Genomic DNA, 17,422 nt, shown 5'->3' with positions numbered 1-17,422 from the left:
TTGTTAAAGACCCTATATGCCCTTGTGTTTGAGTCATAACCAAGTAAAAAGCCTTCTACAGTCTTAGGAGCAAATTTAGATTTTCTACCTCTTTTAACAAGAATAAAGCATTTGCTACCAAAGACTCTAAAATATGAAATGTTGGGCTTTTTACCGGTTAGGAGTTCATAGGATGTCTTCTTGAGGATTCGGTGTAGATATAACCGGTTGATGGCGTAGCAGGCGGTGTTGACCGCCTCGGCCCAAAACCGATCCGAAGTCTTGTACTCATCAAGCATGGTCCTTGCCATGTCCAATAGAGTTCGATTCTTCCTCTCCACTACACCATTTTGTTGAGGTGTGTAGGGAGAAGAGAACTCATGCTTGATGCCCTCCTCCTCAAGGAAACCTTCGATTTGAGAGTTCTTGAACTCCGTCCCGTTATCGCTTCTTATTTTCTTGATCCTTAAGCCGAACTCATTTTGAGCCCGTCTCAAGAATCCCTTTAAGGTCTCTTGGGTTTGAGATTTTTCCTGTAAAAAGAATACCCAAGTGAAGCGAGAATAATCATCCACAATAACTAGACAGTACTTACTCCCACCGATGCTTATGTAAGCAATCGGGTCGAATAGATCCATGTGTAGGAGCTCCAGTGGCCTGTCGGTCGTCATGATGTTTTTGTGTGGATGATGGATCCCAACTTGCTTCCCGGCTTGGCATGCGCTACAAATCCTGTCTTTCTCAAAATGAACATTCGTTAGTCCTAAAATGTGTTCTCCCTTTAGAAGCTTATGAAGATTCTTCATTCCAACATGGGCTAGTCGACGGTGCCAGAGCCAACCCAAGTTAGTCTTAGCAACCAAGCAAGTGTCGAGTTCAGCTCTATCAAAATCTACCAAGTATAGCTGACCCTCTAGCACTTCCTTGAATGCTATTGAATCATCACTTCTTCTAAAGACAGTAACACCTACATCAGTAAATAGACAGTTGTAGCCCATTTGACATAATTGGGATACGGAAAGCAAATTGTAATCTAAAGAATCTACAAGAAAAACATTGGAAATGGTATGGTCAGGTGATATAGCAATTTTACCCAATCCTTTGACCAAACCTTGATTTCCATCCCCGAATGTGATAGCTCGTTGGGGATCTTGGTTTTTCTCATATGAGGAGAACATATTCTTCTCCCCTGTCATGTGGTTTGTGCACCCGCTGTCGAGTATCCAACTTGAGCCCCCGGATGCATAAACCTACAAAACAAGTTTAGTTCTTGACTTTAGGTACCCAAACGGTTTTGGGTCCTTTGGCATTAGATACAAGAACTTTGGGTACCCAAACACAAGTCTTTGACCCCTTGTGTTTGCCCCCAACAAACTTGGCAACTACCTTGCCGGATTTGTTAGTTAAAACATATGATGCATCAAAAGTTTTAAAAGAAATGTCATGCTCATTTGATGCACTAGGAGTTTTCTTCTTAGGCAACTTAGCACGGGTTGGTTGCCTAGAGCTAGATGTCTCACCCTTATACATAAAAGCATGGTTAGGGCCAGAGTGAGACTTCCTAGAGTGAATTTTCCTAATTTTGCTCTCAGGATAACCGGCAGGGTATAAAATGTAACCCTCGTTATCCTGAGGCATGGGAGCCTTGCCCTTAACAAAATTTGACAATCTTTTAGGAGGGGCACTAAGTTTGACATTGTCTCCCCTTTGGTAGCCAATGCCATCCTTAATGCCAAGGTGTCTCCCATTATAGAGCATACTTCTAGCAAATTTAAACTTTTCATTTTCTAAGTTATGCTCGGCAATTTTTGCATCTAATATTGCTATATGATCATTTTGTTGTTTAATCAAAGTCATGTGATCATGAATAGCATTAATATCAACATCTCTACATCTAGTACAAATGGAAACATGCTCAACACTAGATGTAGAGGGTTTGCATGAATTAAGTTCAACGATCTTAGCACGCAAGATATCATTATTATCTCTAAGATCGGAAATTGTAACATTGCAAACATCTAGTTCTTTAGCCTTAGCAATTAAATTTTCATTTTCTACTCTAAGGCTAGCAAGAGAAATGTTTAATTCTTCAATCTTAGCAAGCAAATCATCATTATCATTTCTAAGATTGGGAATTGAAACATTACAAACATGTGAGTCAACCTTAGCATTTAAACTAGGATTTTCATTTCTAAGGTTGGTAATAGTATCATGGCAAGTACTTAGCTCACTAGATAATTTCTCACATTTTTCTACCTCTAGAGCATAAGCATTTTTAACCTTAACATGCTTTTTATTCTCCTTGATTAGGAAGTCCTCTTGGGAGTCCAAGAGGTCATCCTTTTCATGGATGGCACTAATTAGCTCATTTAGTTTTTCCTTTTGTTCCATGTTAAGGTTGGCAAAAAGAACACGCAAGTTATCCTCCTCATTGCTAGCATCATCCTCATCACTAGAGGTTTCATATTTAGTGGAGGATCTTGATTTTACCTTCTTCCTTTTGCCGTCCTTTGCCATGAGGCACTTGTGGCCGACGTTTGGGAAGAGGAGTCCCTTGGTGACGGCGATGTTGGCGGCGTCCTCGTCGGAGGAGTCGGTGGAGCTCTCGTCGGAGTCCCACTCGCGGCACACGTGGGCATCGCCGCCCCTCTTCTTGTGGTACCTCTTCTTTTCTTTCCTCTTTCCCTTCTTATCGTTATCCCTGTCACTGTCACTTGATAATGGACATTTAGCGATAAAGTGACCGGGCTTACCACACTTGTAGCAAACCTTCTTGGAACGGGATTTGTAATCCTTCCCCTTCCGTTGCTTGAGGATTTGGCGAAAGCTTTTGATGATTAAAGCCATCTCCTCATTGTCGAGCTTGGAGGCGTCAATTGGTTGTCTACTCGGTGTAGACTCCTCCTTCTTCTCCTCCGTCGCCTTAAATGCCACCGGTTGTGCTTCGGACGTGGAGGGTTCATCAAGCTCGTTGATCTTCTTGGAGCCCTTGATCATACATTCAAAGCTCACAAAATTCCCGATAACTTCCTCGGGGGTCATTTGAGTATATCTAGGATTACCACGAATTAATTGAACTTGAGTGGGGTTAAGGAAAATGAGTGATCTAAGAATAACCTTAACCACCTCGTGGTCATCCCACTTCTTGCTCCCGAGGTTGCGCACTTGGTTCACCAAAGTCTTGAGTCGGTTGTACATGTCTTGTGGCTCTTCCCCTTGGCAAAGTCGAAAGCGACCGAGCTCCCCCTCGATCGTTTCCCGCTTGGTGATCTTTGTTAGTTCATCACCCTCATGCGCGGTCTTGAGGAGGTCCCAAATTTCCTTTGCATTCTTTAACCCTTGCACCTTGTTGTATTCCTCTCTATTTAGAGAGGCCAAGAGTATGGTTGTGGCTTGGGAGTTGAAGTGCTCGATTTGGGCCAACTCGTCCTCATCATAATCCTCATCCCCTACGGATGGTACCTGTGCTCCAAACTCAACAACATTCCATATACTTTTGTGGAGTGAGGTTAGATGAAATTTCATTAAATCACTCCACCTAGCATAATCTTCACCGTCAAAGGTTGGCGGTTTGCCTAATGGAACGGAAAGTAATGGAGTATGTCTAGATGTACGAGGATAGTGTAAGGGGATCTTACTAAACTTCTTACGCTCTTGGCGTTTAGAAGTAACGGAGGGCGCATCGGAGCCGGAGGTCGATGAAGTGTCGGTCTCGTAGTAGACCACTTTCCTCATCCTCTTGTGCTTGTCCCCACTCCGATGTGGCTTGTGAGAGGAAAATCTCTCCTTCTTCTCTTTGTGGTGAGAAGAAGATTTCTTCTCCTTCCCTTTGTTGGAGGAGCTCTTCTTCTTCTCCTTCCTCTTGGTGCGGGACTCTTCCGATGAAGTGCTCCCGTGGCTTGTAGTGGGCTTTTCGCCGGTCTCCATCTCCTTCTTGGCGTGATCTCCCGACATCACTTCGAGCGGTTAGGCTCTAATGAAGCACCAGGCTTTGATACCAATTGATAGTCGCCTAGAGGGGGGGTGAATAGGGCGAAACTGAAATTTACAAATATAAACACAACTACAAGCCGAGTTAGCGTTAGAAATATAATCGAGTCCACGAGAGAGGGTGAAAAACAAATCACAACCAAATGGAGAGTGTGACACGGGATTTGTTTTACCGAGGTTCGGTTCTCGCAAACCTACTCCCCGTTGAGGAGGCCACAAAGGCCGGGTCTCTTTCAACCCTTCCCTCTCTCAAACGGTCCCTCGGACCGAGTGAGCTTTCTCTTCTCAATCACTTGGAACACAAAGTTTCCACAAGGACCGCCACAAGTTTGGTGTCTCTTGCCTCAATTACAAGTGAGTTTTGATCGCAAGAAAGAAATCAAGAAAGAAGAAAGCAATCCAAGCCCAAGAGCTCGAAAGAACACAAGCAAATCTCTCTCTCTCTCTAATCGCTAGGGTGTTGTGTGGAATTTGGAGAGGATTTGATCTCTTTGGTGTGTCTAGAATTGAATGCTAGAGCTCTTGTAAGTAGTTGGGAAGTGGAAAAACTTGGATGCAATGAATGGTGGGGTGGTTGGGGTATTTATAGCCCCAACCACCAAACTTGACCGTTGGTGGAGGCTGTCTGTTCGATGGCGCACCGGACAGTCCGGTGCACACCGGACATGTCCGGTGCCCCAGCCATGTCACCAGTGCCGTTGAAATCTGACCGTTGGAGTTCTGACTTCTGGGCCCGCCTCGATGTCCGGTGGCGCACCGGACATGAACTGTTCAGTGTCCGGTGCGCCGGTATGGGCGCGCCTGCCTTCTGCGCGCGCATTTAATGCGTTGCAGGTAGCCGTTGGCGCGAAGTAGTCGTTGCTCCGAGGATGCACCGCACAGTCCGGTGCACACCGGACATGTCCGGTGAATTATAGCGGAGCAGCCTTCGTGAAATCCCGAGGCTGGCGAGTTCCAGAGCAGCGTCTTCGTTGGAGCACCGGACAGTCCGGTGAATTATAGCGCGCCGGTTCTGGATTTTCCCGAAGGTGACGAGTTGGAGTTGGAGTCCTCTGGTGCACCGGACACTGTCCGGTGCGCCAGACCAGAGGAGCCTTCGGTTGCTCCTTTGCTCTTTTGTTGAACTCAATACTTGGTCTTTTTATTGGCTAAGTGTGAACCTTTTGCACCTGTATAACTTATACACTAGACTAAACTAGTTAGTCTAAAGATTTGTGTTGGGCAATTCAACCACCAAAATTATATAGGAACTAGGTGTAAGCCTAATTCCCTTTCAGAAACCCTTAAGATCACAGTTTGCAGAATGAAATAAAGATGTTTGCAGAATGAAGTAAAGATTGTGTTCGATCCACTGTAGATAGAATAAAGTTCGAAACAGGGGACTATGAGCATGGCCTTAGTGCTTGGCTAGCTGGCTGCTTGCTTTGCTACTGCTGTGCTTACGCTTGCCCTGTGAATTTTCACCATGTTACCAAAACGTAAGAAATAGCAAAAACAAAATAATGTCCAATATTTCTGTATTCATGACTATGCGGTGTTGTTTGCCTGAGTTTGGTAGTAGGCTTGCACGGTGCTGAAAGCAAGACCACTGAACTGTAAGCTAGTACACAAATTTGCAAAATAAAATAAATCCCAAAGGTGCACAGCATACAGCTCAAAATCAAACAACGTATTGCTTCTCCAATAAACCAAATCAAATCACCTAACCCGTCCAGGACCCAAAACTTTGGACAACAGACAACAATATATTGTGCACATTCATCAGCACCGGTGATGGGAATTACAACATGAGGGAGGTGTAAGGTGTGCTAAGTAACAGCTGACGCGCTGCAAACATAAACAGCCGACAACGCTATTATACAAGACCTGACAGACCACCGTCCGTCACACGAGGAAACCAACTTTCCCACTCCATACTTTGCAACATGAGGCAACAAATCAAAATCTACAGCAAATGAATACCTAGTACAATGGACGCTGCTATCCCTTTCGACGCTAAGACAAAAAGAACACATACACAACCCCTCCTCTATCTGCTGGCGTCTGAGTATGTACAGGCGCGATCCCAGGCAAGATCCTGTGGTTTACCAACACTTGGTTCTGCTCTTCTACTTGTTTGTGGAAAGGATTTGGGGAGCGCTGTCGACAGTGACTCTTCTCTGGCCTTCGCCTTCAGAGCACCGCTTAGTCTCGCTCCCTGAACAGTTTTCTTTCGACATTGTTTTGGGCCAGTGTGTGCTTTCAGCAGAGTGCTTCCATGTGTCCAGAATGGATGGATAATTTTAGCCTCAAGCCAATGATAGGAGACAAGAAATCAATTGTTTAATAATATGGCCAGCCTGTTATATCCAGGCAAGGGAGCCTCGGTCATTGTTGGGGGCTTGAGGGCGGCCCCTGGTTGGTGTTGGTGGTCTGTTTGCATTCAACTCCTGGATTTTATTTCAATAAAATATGTTGTTAGAAATAGCCAAAGCAATAGAAGTCACTACAATATCTAATGTTTTACATATTTATACTATAAACGACCATTACCTGCATCCATGTGTCCTCAATATGATGCTCCGGAGAGGTCTCAGGTGACGTGATAGCAGGCGGCAAAGGATGGATGAGTTTCGGAACAACCACCAGATCCCTTCCGAGAACTAAAATTGCACCTGCGTTGTTTGCCGTTCCTGCACACATACCATGTTAGATAACTGGAGAATCCAAGTGCATGAGAAAACAGGAAATGAGTTCACATCTGAAAAGCTTATCCTTACCACAGTAATTCGTTGCCGAGAAAAGAGTGATCAAGTGACCTTGGGCGAATCGCTCAAAGCCATCCATCACACACTCATGTGCTCGCACAATCAACTGCAGGTCATTGTTGTTGCAGAACTCCATAACTCTATCAGGCTGTGGGGACAATGCATGTTAAGCGCATAATTTATAAACCATGGAAACCAGCAACTTAATAAAGGGCTGAATAACATATTGATACTGACCCCAAAGGTAACAAGACCAGGGCCCCGTGCATTCGGCCTGAGTCCCTCTACGCTATCATTCTCAGTTGGATCAGACCTTCAAGCATCAAACATATAAATCATGACATCAACAAATAATAAACATGAATCTTTCAATAATAATCTGACAACAGTAGCAGTTCAAATACTGACCACAGAAGATCCATCAGAACAACTGAGCCTGCTTCCATGGTAATTGGTCTTTGAAGATTTTCAATTTGCTCTATATGGTTGATGGACCGACCAATACCACCATGCATACAAATTATCTTCTTTTCTATTAGTGCAGCCAAAGGAAGCCAATTAAATAACCTGTTCACACGGTGCCAGGTCCAGATTCCATCCCGCTCACCCTTTTAGTGGCAAATAAAATAACACATGTCAGCAGGTTTTTTTAATTTTTGAAGCAATGTCAGCAGAACATAAGACAGGCATGTAAAGGACAGCAAAAATTGAACCACAAGCTCATTACCATTCTCTCTATGCACTCTATTCGGAACCCAAAAAGAGCATTGATATCCGCTGCTTCATGATTCCCTCGAATTAAATGTACATTGTGAGGATATTCAACCTGAATTTTGCAATGAACATGATTTTATTTTATTTTATTGAAAGAAATCATGCCAAATGAAAAAGATGCAGCTGCAATGAATATTTGCTTAAGACTACCTTCAGTGCAAGGAGAAGACTGATTGTCTCCAGACTATGCTGACCACGATCGACATAATCTCCCAAGAAAAGATAATCAATGTAACTGCAGTTTTTAATTAAAAAAGGTACATACGAAGTCAGGAGCTCCTGCTACATAAAAATCAGGAGCGTTTATATCACATGATAAATGAAGAATTTCAACTTAACATCAAGATTCCTATTATTTCTTTAAGACATGAGGCATTTAGGGAGTCTTGAAATCCAAAATAATTTTAGAGTTCCGGAATCCAAAACAATATTTAGTCAAATCCAGGAAACAGGAAGGTACCAAAAAAAGAAATGAATCACAAAATACTCACGCAATGTCTCCAGCTGTTGAAGGAGCGCCATATTCATCAAATAAGCGCATGAGGTCACCAAATTGACCATGCAGATCACCAAATATCTTAATGGGAGCTTTCAGCTGTAAGACACTAGGTTCACTTGAAAATATTCTTTCAGCACTATCACATAGATCTGCAATCTCATTGCAGTCAAGAAAGAACTGCCTTCGAACAGGGGGCTTCCAGCCACGAGGTTTCAGAAGAGAAGCAATTACCTGGATAATTGGGCCACAGAATATAATTAGGTGAGTAGTTAGCAAAGCAATATAGAAAATCTTCATCTTAGTGAAAACATCATCATATGAAGTGCTTGTTCTTTTGCAGAAGCCATTATGATAATAACTCTTTTCAGTTTCAAATAAGCATTTCTAGCACATGTTGCTTTTGACACATAATCTTAGGCATGGTAAAAAAGTTTAGAATACCTTTTTGGGCACACTATTAATAGACATTTGTCGATCTAATAATTTCCTTGCCGCAGTTGCATTCTCAGGGGTTCCATAAATGACCCTTCTACCTTCATTCTCAAACTGATCAATGGACAACTGCCTAACCATGCCACCTAAGGCACCTCCAGTTTCTGCAGCCACCACAACCTACAAAATCAAAAGATGTAACTGGTGTCAAAACAAATAAGAGCTATTTTGGGCAATGACTTCTAAGATAAAACATATTGAATGTCTAAATATGAATAGAATAACTAAATTTAAACAACAAGCAGCAAAATGAACTACGTTTTCAACTCACTGCTCTATGGTGCAACCGAACACCAGGAGGTGCTGTTGAATTGTTGACAAGAGCAACATCTGGTTTTATGAGGCTTGAATTTTGCTTGGTACTTGGTGCAGCATCTGGAGACTGTTCCCTATCAGGTGAATGCTCCATCTCACCATTAACTTGCCTAGCCTTTACAGCAGCTAAAGTAGCACTGATTGCCTCAGCCTCTGCAGCTGATGCTTCAACCAAATAATCAACACCTTTGCTCATTTTTCTGCACAAAAGAATAATTTGTGAGCACACATGTGACATCTCAATGCCTAACAACTCCAAAGAAAACTCAATTCTGGTCTAGAAGATAAATGATCCAAACCTCTGTCCCTGGATAATGGCATTCTCAGGACTAATATCAGTATACATGTCCCCATTGACCGGAGGAGCAACAGGAGTCCCAAGAACAACAGCTCCATCAGGACTTGAAACTGTAACAGTTTGTCCTGATTGTTCATCGTTGTAGGCATATCTACCAGGTTCTCTTTGTCCATTTGTGGATGCAGCTGCTGCTGCTGCATGATTAGCTGCACTGGTTGTTTCAGCAGCAGCAAGATCTTCAGCAACTAGGAGGTCATCTAGCAGCACACCTGTGAAGCAATTGCTTTAAATTTGGTATCAATAGACATAGATAATCAACCTATGGATCTGAGACAAAGAAATGTCAGAAATGCAGTCCCAAAACCCACATCTAGAAAATTCTTAGGAGTTGAACAGTAATGAGCACAGTCAAAATTCTGAATATGTTTGTGCTAATCACTTGGTACCCTGAATTACTAATCTATGCTCCAAGATGAAAAGAAATATTAAGAATGTGTATCCAGTAAAAATGTCTCAATGAGTAACGTTAAAAGGAAGCACATGTGTTTGATAACTGAGTCAACTGACTGGAACATGGCAAATTCTTAAACGTCATGCATAAGAACGTCGATTATGTGATCAGAATAAATAAAATCACAGAATAAACTGTGTGTGTTTGTAAAGAGTGGAACCAATGCCAAATACATGGGCTGATTCGAACATTTAACAATTACTATTACTGCCACGGATCCAACTCAGTAGAACAATAGACGCAACTGACACATGGTTATTCAACAACCCAAATATGAAATTAAATTGCATATAATTCAGTTCAAAATTAACCTTCTTTCTCTTAGATCTAAGTATCAAAATAAATAAGAAAAAATCATCAGTAAGTAAATGTCTGGCACTGTTAATGCCAGACGCCTGATCTATAACAGTAATCAATAACTTCAGCTGACCAAAAAAGTGAAAAACTACCAATGAAGGTATGTGCAACAAACAAGAGGCAAGTAACATATAAAAGACCAAGTATGTGTAGATTGTACAACAATGGGCACTCCACTGAAGTTGAAAAATATAATCCAAGGGCAGCATCTACCCTTGATTTATTTATCTGCTGAAATCTATATCAAGAAGTTTCTTCAATATATATGCTCCAGGAAATTTGAAGCAAACCAATTTAGTAATCAATTTCATGCAAACAAGAGAAATCAATATTTTTTCCATAAACAAAAGTAGGGCAGGTTCAGTAAGAGAAAACAGGACACGTGTGGCAAGAGGGGAGTGGGGATGTATGATGCTTGATATCAGAAATTAGATGAACTAAGAGACTGAAGTGTCTTACCTCCCCTTAAACCTCCATAAACAAATATCAAATCACCAACAGCGGCTGCTGCATGCCTGCACCGCCGTGTGAGCTCTACAGAAGCATCACCACCTGCTGCATCTGCACTATATCTTCCTGTCCTTGGAGTTGTAACTACTGATTTGGTATCACACCAAACTCCAGCAGCAGTGTCCAATACTGAAAAGATAGCATGGCACAGAAACTAAATAGATAAACATGGAAATAGAAATATTACGTACATAAAAGAAAATTGAGTGGTCAATGCTGAAAGTACTGATCATGTTCTGGTATATTTACAAACATGTGCTTTCATGAAAACAGGTTGATTGCATTAAAGTAACCAGTAACGACACAAGTACTTGTATTTACTGATCAACCATAGCAGCTTATGAGCAATTTACCAACAACAAAAAATACAACGTTGAGCTTAGTAAAGATAGTAATTATTTCTAAATTACTTTTCTGCTAGTAACCTGCAAAGGAAGTTAAAAAAATATGGAACCTGCAACGCTTGAGGAATCTTCTACCATGCGACCACCCCCAAGAGCCCCTCCTGAGACATGAAGCCGTGCATTGACAAAAACCTATTGCGACAGAAGGGGGGGAATTACACTAACAGTAAAAAAGTGAAAATAGGGAATAAATAAGTAGACAACTTACAGCTGCATGTTGATATCTGGGTGATGGAGACACACCAGGGGCCATTGCCCACTCCCAGCGACCATCTCTATGCTTAGCAAGCCCATATGCACTCGATAGGGGCTGATGATCAGAGTAAAGGGGGGAGAAAATAGTGTCATAATTTGTGACAAGTATATGCTTGGAGAAAAGTTGCAAAGAAAATTAGACACAGGCCACTGTGTGGCTCCAAAATCCAGTGCAATTACAGAAGGCATTACAGAAAGGCCCATCTTAGAGCCCTTTATTTTGATTCACCAGTAGCATGCTGATCAAGTGGATACAGATTTAGTTTCCTGTTCAGGTGATCAAGATTTTTTCGGACTGATCCAAAGTTCACAGGACACTTTTGTAGTAACTGACTCAAACATATCATTATGGATTCTGTACACTTGAAAATCACTTAAAAAGTACTCATCCAACGTCACAAAGAAAAAGATATGATAACAAGACTGAAAAGAAAAACATATGAAGCATATAACATATGGTGCTTCTATCGTTCATCTAATTGCCAAAAGTGACACATGAATCCTTGTGCAACTTAAGCTGCCTTTAATTAAAAAAACAGAGACAGCAAATTTAATACCCTATACTCCTATTACAATAAACTAAAATGTTATGAGTAACCCCTAACTTGTCAAAGGATGTCACTTAGGTCCACGAACTTTGAAAACACATTTCTAGGTCTCTAAACTTGTTAAGTGGTGGACCGCAGTGGTTGGTGTGGTCCAGAATGGACCTGTGGTGCACTATTTTACAAGTTTAGGGATATGCAGTGCACCACTTAACCAGTTCAGGGACCCTGAAATGAGTTTTCAAAGTGGTGGACATAAGTGACACTCAACAACTTCAAGGGCCGCTCGTGCATTTCACTCAATTATAAATTGTCAAGCAACCAAATATCCCCAAACAGCAAGTCCTAAATTTTGCTACAGACTCCAGGAGATGCTACTGCCACAAATAACATGGCACTTACCACACTATTGGCATCCCTTCCACCACAAAGCAAAAGGAGACCATCAGAACGGGCACTAGCAGTTGCATACCTGAGCATCACCATGTAATACAGTTAACAAAATATACAGGGAAATAAACATATTTACATTCAGCAAGTCACAAAAAAAGCATGGTTCGAGCAGATTATCACACTACAACAAATAACTAGATGTGGAGCATAGTCGGTAGCTAAAGGTTCTATCTAATCAGATGTGTGGTGTTTATCATATAAATAGACTGAACAAAACTTTCTTTGTAATTTTAGCACAGTTGTAAGAAAACAATCATATCAGCTGAGCAGGGAAAGGTAAGGAAAAAAGATTGATGATGTTGTTCTTCTGTGCAGGGGTGATGTGGGTGCTATGGATTGTGCAAGACAAGGAATGGCCTGGTTTTCATCAGGTGCTGATAGATCCAAAGACGATGATGCACTGATCGAATCACTACAGTGCTCGAAGGTGCTGGCTCCAGACAAGGGAAGGGCCAAGATGGAGACACAAATGTAGATTCTGATGCAGCTGGTGGCAAATGTGTAGCCTTGTTCTTTTAAGGCTGAGTGATGCTTTCAATTTTCCTTTGGGTCAAGAGAGTGTTAGTGCCTTAGTGATGCTGGTCCTGTTGGTTCCTGTGATGTGGGAGAAAATGGTTGGAGAAGTGGTATCTAGTTGGTTACAGTAGTTAGAAGTTTGGTTGTCGAGTCGTCCTATGATAGGGAGGTTCAGTACTTTATCTTGTAAACTGGCTTACTCCAGTAACTCCTATTAAACTTTCAAGAAAAAAACTGGGACAAATGGTCTTTGGTCCAGAGAAAAGGTTTTCCATAATCGCCTCAGAAGACATAAAAGCAGTACTAAAACTAACAATGGTACCAGAACAAGTGGCTGCATACTGTACAGAATGATAGAATAAAAAGGGAAGAAAAGCACTGGCCATTGGGAACTTTATTACAAATTACGAAGCAATTTAACGTGAATCAAAAGCAGCTCATTAGCAACATCATGCTATGAAATTGAAGTGTTTTAAGCTCATTGATTTAAGTAAGAGTCCAAAAGGCTTAAAGTTCCCTCATTATTATTGGGGCACTTGCACTTACATGCATGGTGGTGGTCCTTCACCTTCCGGCTCAAGTTTTCTCCATTCATATGGCTTAGCCGCAGTATCAAGGGCCCATACATCTGCCAGGGGCCGTTTTCCTGAAATATTGATGCAGTCTTACTATCAACATCAGTTAGCTGGAACTAACTTTATGTAGCTATAACCTAGATGTGACAGACGCATGAACAATTTCCTACCATCATTGCCACCAATTGTCAATAAGAATCGCTGCCCAACCAAGGCCATCACATGTCCATACCGTGGACCAGGACCAGGACCTTGAACCACCACTCTGTGAACAAGAAATAGTATCTTTAGCAGATAGTTAACTAACAGTCCAAATTTAAACCAAAGTAGAATAGCAACCACCTATGCCATCGCGGTCGTTGTTGTGTAAGATCCAGAACATGAAGGTCCTCAGCAGATAAGCCGGCAGGGCCAATTCCACCCTAAAAGAGAACAAAATATGAAGGGATAGATGACAGTCACTACAGCATCAGCACTCATCTAATAAGAAAATTGACACACCTAAGCTAGGTACCTGAATGACCACCATGGTACCAACAGCAGTGGCTACATGTGCAGCTCTTGGTGAAGGAGGTTCACCAAGTGGAGTAAGCCTGGCAACATTAACATTGTGATCAAATTGAACTAATAAGTGGTAGATGATAATATGATATGCAGAAATGGGCATAGGATTCAACAAATTTGGATAAGAAAACGACAAAACATAGTATCTAAGTACCACATTGCACAGAATACAGAAAATTTCTGAAACACTGTACCTGGTCCACTTATTTGATAACACATCATAACAATGGACATCTGCGGTGGCACCAGCAAGGCCTGTGACATCCATACAGAAAACAAGGTTATGGTAATATTTTGTCAACTTTTGCATATAAATGAGATATAAATATATAATTCCATTTCAACACTGGCTAAGGTCCTGCACCATTTCCAATATTGTTGTGAGTGATTTGTATAGTAGTTTGTACAATAAAAGATGTGGCCCTCTAATGTTATGCCTCAGAGAACTTGGAAGATACCTGACTTCAGTTCAGGTTTAGCTTTTGAAGCAGTACAGTTCAATCTAGTTAGTAACTGCTTCAGGCTTACTATACAAAAAAATAATAATAATAATAATATCGGCCAGCGAGGGAAAGACCGCCCTCCCGGTATTATATTAAGAAGAGACCTAAACATGGTCCCGGCCGAGAAAATTACCAAACCCTGGCCCCCCATCACTAGCGGGCCGTCCGGCCACTCTGCAACGGCCCAGCCGGAGGGTGGCGAGCAGGACGTAACCCGAGAGCGGGCGGGGCACAACGAGGGGATTTTTTTAACCAAGCCAGAAAGTCACCACGTTCGGGATCGAAACCGGGACCTGGAGGTGCTACGCTAGAGGCCCTTTCGCAAGCTTGCTATACAGTGTTCGATGAATCTCCATAATGTCTGACCATAGCAAAAATTCCATAGTAGCATTCCAATATATGGGGACACTGAATTGAATAATTCTATTACCACACAATCATAATGCTAAAGCAAATGGATGGCAGCAAAAATAGGTGTAAAAGAGAACCATAATGTCCTAATTATTCTCAATACAAGAATGTCCCACAGCTGTAATAAAATTTCTACTTTGATAAGTAACTGCGATTAAAAAGTAATAGAGTACTATTTGTTCATTAACTAAGCTTGGCAACTCAAACCATATAAAAGCACCATACTTGTTCCCCAAGTAACAGCATGCACACATGGAATTACCAAACCGCATAGTACCTTGACATCTCAGTAATAATCACCGTTCAAATCAGACAGCAGTTCAAATTCCCAGCTAGTTATTTGTTTTTATCCTAATCCTAACTATCAGTGCAAGCACGTCCAACAGCCACTACACTGAACTGTAAATTGGAGTGACTGAAACCCTAAAGCCACAAATCCGCTCTAGCATACCCACTAAAGCATTCTATCACAAAACATGATTTTCCCCAGCTCCTACTCCAAAGCGATATTAACAAGCAAACCTGTCGCATATCTCTCAAGAAACTACAATAATCATGGAGTAAGCTGAGGTTGAAGGGGGCGTACGGATCCCGGCGCTCCCAGCCGGCGAGGGCGGCGTGGCAGAGTTGCCCTCGAGCGCGGTGGCACCACCAAAGAGTATCAGGCGCGGGCCCACGTACCCCGGCGAGCCCTCCTCCCCGACTGCCGGCACTGCCGTTAGCGTGTGCCCGCACCGGCATCCCGGCCCGTCCTCCTTCTTGTCCATCGCGGCGTCCACCACCGTGTACCCCGGCGCCGGCCTGGGCCCCGCCACCAGCCCCGGGGACGCGGCCGCGGCCGTGGGCGTCCCGGGCGCGGGCGCGGACGTGGACGGGGACGCGGACGCGGACGCGGACGCCGTGGGGGTCTCGCTCCCGGACCCCGACCCGCCGCCGCGAGCGTCGGAGTCGGAGTCGGACTCTGTCGCCATGCGGGAGTCCACGTCCATCGCCGCCCTGCAAGCTTCGCCTCCTGCTGCCCCTAGGGTTTCGCGAGCTGAGCACAAGGATCCCCCCACGCGCGCGCACGAGCTCAGCCTCGGGTAACCGCCGCCCTAGGAGACGGTCGAGCTTGCGGCGGCCGGCGCGGCCGCCATCACCCGTAGATAAGCCCTAGGCTTGTCCACTCGCCGCCGGCGGCGAGGCGTGGTGGTGGCGCTCCGCGACGAGCAAGTCTCGGGTCGGGTCGAGGCGATGGGATCGCGAGCGGGCGGGGGTGGTAAGCGGAGAAGCCCCTGGGAGATTTGGGAATTGGCGGGGCAAGTGGTGGTGAGGAACTGAGGATGGGGGCGTGGGGGAGGCTAGAAGTGGGAGTGGGAAATGCGGGGGAGATCGGGGACTCCAGCGGAAAAGAGGAGTGAAGAAGAGCCGGCGGAGACGACGGAGGACGGACAGGGAAAGGGCGCCGTGTCGTGGACTCGTGGTGTCTATAGCGTCAAGAATTTTCATAAGATCTTTTTTTTTTGTGTGTGCTGGCCTGGCACTCGCGTTTTCACCCTTAGATTTTGTCGTATTTTATCAAGAGGTGTCATTTTATTTTAAGGAGTGACTTTTTTAACTCAAACATAATCTCGGCTATGAAATTCTTACGGAATGATTTGGTCACAAGGAGACGACGGGATAATTGGAGATGATTGAGTGGGAAATAAACTAATTTCTCCTTCAATCCTCTTCAATCCTCGTGATCATTGGTCACCAAATGAGCCCGTAAGAATGCTTATGAGAGGATTATATCGTGTTTGGTTGAGGAATGAGATAATTCATAATCTTCTCACTCCTCAGTTTCTTGTTTGGTTTGTGAAATAAGATGAGTTGATCTATCACCATTTTATTTCTCATAGACTAATAATTAGTAATAATATGATGAATGAGTTCATTCCACCAAATATATACAATAAACTCATGATGCACTACCTCATCTAGAATAGATTGATGCTTCAAACCAAACAATCTCTTAATGTACCGAAGCTCTTCTATTGAGCATTTGTTTGTTACATGCTCAAGCATTCATAATCAACTGAATGGTAATGTCCAAACCTATCAAAGATGTCACACTCGGATTTCATGACAAATTCATATGCATCTCATATATGTGTTAGGATTAATTTTACACACATGTGTGACTCAGCGTATAAAACCAATGTCACAAAGTTTATTATACAAATAAGTTGTCTTTCCAAAAATAACAAAATAGAAAAATCTAAAAAACGATGATCCCGATAACAAGACACAGGCAGATTAACCGTAGCGACGACATCCTAAAACTCTTTAAATTCTTCGTAGTAATATTCATCTTGTTATCCTCGTTTTGAGCAACAATAAGAATGGATACACTTATAGTTGGTACTCAACAAGTGTATAGAAAAAGTGTAGTGTAAGACTTATCAAGGATAAGGCTGGAGATGTAGCATTCCGCATTTTAAATTTTATTAGCAATTTTTAAGTATAAGTTTATAACTTCTCAATTAAATAAAGAGATCATAAATTAAATACCAAAAATAAACCACCTACAACTCCATTTAATTTAGTTCCATATATTAATCATGTGAGGATCCAAGTCGCTCTTGACCGTGAGCACGACTGATATATCGGTTTTACACTATGTAGAGGTTGTGCATCTTTATCCACAAGTCACATAAAAGTTCAAAGAACTTTTTACCCAACCACGTTGTGTTGGTCAAGCAC

The 17,422-nt window shown here is 42.8% G+C and overlaps 1 protein-coding gene across 1 annotated transcript; it reads right to left on the bottom strand.

Annotated features, from left to right (window-relative positions):
* Nucleotides 1-5,623: 5,623 nt before the first annotated feature.
* On the bottom strand, nt 5,624-15,687 carry LOC103650267 (serine/threonine-protein phosphatase BSL2 homolog). The gene is made up of 21 exons (XM_008675876.4): nt 15,285-15,687; nt 13,979-14,039; nt 13,735-13,813; nt 13,563-13,642; nt 13,391-13,485; nt 13,192-13,291; nt 12,079-12,148; nt 11,085-11,186; nt 10,927-11,008; nt 10,422-10,601; nt 9,096-9,363; nt 8,753-8,996; nt 8,431-8,601; nt 7,982-8,220; nt 7,641-7,725; nt 7,444-7,542; nt 7,125-7,324; nt 6,954-7,029; nt 6,729-6,864; nt 6,502-6,641; nt 5,624-6,398 (listed from the first exon to the last, which is right to left on the bottom strand). The coding sequence occupies exons 1-21, from the start codon at nt 15,685-15,687 to the stop codon at nt 6,312-6,314; spliced, it is 2,997 nt and encodes a 998-aa protein (XP_008674098.1). The 3' UTR covers nt 5,624-6,311.
* Between the last annotated feature and the right edge of the window lie 1,735 nt (nt 15,688-17,422).

The sequence above is a fragment of the Zea mays genome, chromosome 3, assembly GCF_902167145.1.
Source record: "Zea mays cultivar B73 chromosome 3, Zm-B73-REFERENCE-NAM-5.0, whole genome shotgun sequence".
NCBI lineage: Eukaryota > Viridiplantae > Streptophyta > Magnoliopsida > Poales > Poaceae > Zea > Zea mays.
This window is presented reverse-complemented; position numbering and strand designations above follow the sequence as displayed.